General features: G+C 36.9%; 1 protein-coding gene across 1 annotated transcript; it reads left to right on the top strand.

Moving 5' to 3' along the window:
- The first annotated feature begins 562 nt into the window (after positions 1-562).
- LOC132177416 (transcription factor MYB16-like) lies at positions 563-2,936 on the top strand. Its single transcript, XM_059589722.2, has 3 exons — positions 563-799; positions 913-1,042; positions 1,938-2,936. Exons 1-3 carry the CDS (start codon positions 667-669, stop codon positions 2,839-2,841), a joined length of 1,167 nt encoding a protein of 388 aa, XP_059445705.2. The 5' UTR covers positions 563-666; the 3' UTR covers positions 2,842-2,936.
- The last annotated feature ends 210 nt before the right edge of the window (positions 2,937-3,146 follow it).

Below are 3,146 nucleotides of genomic sequence, written 5' to 3'. Positions count from 1 at the left end.
GACCCAAAACCCAAAAAAAAAATTTACACTTTTCTTTTCAAAATCAACCCCAACATTCTTATTTTTTACATCAATTCAATTAGTTTTTATTACTATTTAAATAAAAAAATTATTACAAAACAAATTTTTTTACTTTTTTATACAAAACATTTTTTTTTTCTCATTAATCAAATCTGTTAGGGTACCGATCCACTTAGGGTACCGATCCACTTTCTAAGTCTATTCCATTGCTAAACATAACCTGTATATCATAGTACTTAAAATGCACCTACTTACTGAAACCCAATCATTAGATATCCTTTTTTTTTTTTTGGTTTTTTTTAATAATAAAATAATAATAATAATAATAATTTTATGGTGATTATTCATAATTTATAGTGTACGTGATTAAAACACACAATGACACAAACATAAATTAGCTCGTGAGCTTTGTTATAGGAATAAAGCTAAGGGTAATATTGGGAATAAGAAAGTTTCGCACGTGGTCTTACTCATACAGACGATTCTTTATCCTCTATAAATTGTCAATCACCAATCTGCTTCACCAGTACCGGATCCATCTCAACATTTTCCTCTTTCAGATTCCGACTTTTCTCTTTCTCCGATCTCTCTCTCTCTTTCTCTCTCTCGATCTCTTGATACTTTCAGAGGCCTAAAGTATCCAAAATGCGCCGGTCTCAGTGCTGTGAGAAGGTGGGGTTGAAGAAAGGGCCGTGGACCCCTGAGGAGGACCAGAAGCTTTTTGCTTACATCGAAAAGCATGGCCATGGAAGCTGGCGAGCCTTGCCTGCAAAGGCTGGTAGGTTTACGACAACCCTTATGTGGTTAATGATGTCGTGGATAACCTAATTATTAAATATTCTACGACAGGCCACTAACTTTTTCATTTTTGTCTTTCTGGTTGGATTTTAGGGCTGCAGAGATGTGGGAAGAGCTGTAGATTGAGATGGACTAATTATCTCAGACCAGACATCAAAAGAGGAAAGTTTAGCTTGCAGGAAGAGCAGACCATCATTCAGCTCCACGCTCTTCTCGGGAACAGGTAAATCTTTGAACACAAGTCAATAGTTCTTACCGTTTCTAAACATATTATGTGCATCGTTTTTTTGTTTTTTCACTTTTTATTTTATTTTATTTTAATATCGTTTGTATCAAAAAAGGTAAGGTAAGGAGAATTATTTTTGAATATTATTATTTTTAATTTTAAAAAAAATACTTATTTTAACTTTTTTGCTTTTGACCCACAATTTTTACTGGGCCGCCCTGGTTGCATGAGAGTGCCATACTGCCATTTATCAATGATACGGTTGATACCACTGTGCCATTTATTTCTGATTTTTATTAGTATTTCTGCCTTGAGTTGTTTTCTTTGAACTTGTTTGTGAAGATTCTTGTCTCCAAAAATTAGTTTGCTTCTCCGATAGATCCTTCTCAGAAATCATCAGTGTCTTCCTTTTACGGTTTTACCGACATCTTTTTAGATGTTTGGGTCGATGCTTGCTCGTGGAATACCTTCATGTACGTCTAAATTTTGCTTATTTAATCGCGTTTAGTGGCCCTTTGAGAAGTTCAGGTCATTTATGACCTATTGTCTACTATTTATATGTACTTTCTAACTTTTATTTTTGATATATTGTTGAGAAGTTACCGGTTATTTATTTAGTGTTTTAATCTTTGTACCCATCCCTTATTTGCTTAGAAAAAAACAAAAAAAAAAACTATATATTTATCTTGGGGCTCGAAAGCTTAGTTTTAACGAATTGGAAGGCATGAAATTAAGGTCGAAGAATTGTGCAGTAACCGACACAAATACGAGTCATACGACCATCCGTATATACCTTTGATCTGGACCATTTTTTCATTCCTAAATGTTCCATGAAAACGACATACATATATAGCACCTTGTTCCCAATATTTGACATGATTTGTTGTTTCAGATGGTCAGCTATTGCGACTCACTTGCCCAAAAGAACTGACAACGAGATCAAGAACTACTGGAACACGCATCTCAAAAAAAGACTAACTAGGATGGGCATTGATCCCATGACCCACAAGCCCAAAAACGATTCCCTGAGCTCCGGCGGTGGCAACTCCAATGACACTGCCAATTTAAGCCACATGGCTCAATGGGAAAGCGCGCGGCTAGAAGCCGAAGCCAGACTGGTAAGAGAGTGCAAGCTTGTGTCTACCAACCCTATCCAACCACAACTCAACTCTCCGGCTCACCCGGCTCAGCTGATCAGAAACAAAAACCTGGCTCAACTCGCACTACCACCATGCCTTGACGTACTCAAAGTATGGCAAGGGGTATGGTCGAAGTCAACGAGTGGCAGCATGTTCCCAATCGCCGGCGACGACCTCGAGTCTCCAACGTCGACGTTGAACTTTTCGGAGAACGCGCTCCCCATCCAAACTCAAACTGTTGCATTCAATGAAAGCACAGTGACGACATTACTACATGATTTCGCCAAAAGCTCAGCTACATCATGCAATGGAGGGTTTATCAAAGAAGTCTGTGAGCAAATGCCGGAACTCAAAGAAAGATCGGATATTGACACAATGGGATGGCAGGACATGACGTATAATAGTACGGGAAGTGCATGGGCTGTGGACTCTTTTAGGGCTGGGAATGAAAACATGCCTCTCTCAAATATCATGGAAGGTTTCACCGATACATTGGCATATAATTGTGACGACCACAACTTAATGAACTTATTGATCAACTTGGATAATGGAGATAAAAGCTGCAGTGGAGATTTTGAGGACAGTAATAAGAATTACTGGAACAACGTCAACAATCTGGTGAATGTTTGGTCATCTTCTGGTTCGCACGTGTTTTGAAAGTGTCGTTAAATTGTCTGAGACTTGCAAGATAATTAGGTGTTATATATTTTGCATTGCATCACAATGTAATAATAAGCAGGACTTCAAAATTACGAGTTATTTAATCACTAACCTCGTTCAAGATTAATTATTTCTTCTCATCTTATCAAAAATTTAATCACCTCTCTTTCTTTCTTTATTTTTTATTATTTTTTTTAAATAAAAAAAAATATTCCAACGTAACTCTAAGAGCCTGTTTGGATGTGCGTTTAAGGGATATAAAAGTGTATTTAATATTCAAAAGTCCGTTTGAAGAAAAAAGT

Source organism: Corylus avellana, chromosome 4 (genome assembly GCF_965113065.1).
Source record: "Corylus avellana chromosome 4, dhCorAvel1.hap1.2, whole genome shotgun sequence".
Taxonomy (NCBI): domain Eukaryota; kingdom Viridiplantae; phylum Streptophyta; class Magnoliopsida; order Fagales; family Betulaceae; genus Corylus; species Corylus avellana.
The sequence above is the reverse complement of the archived record's forward strand: the minus strand, read 5'-3'. Positions and strand labels throughout refer to the sequence as shown.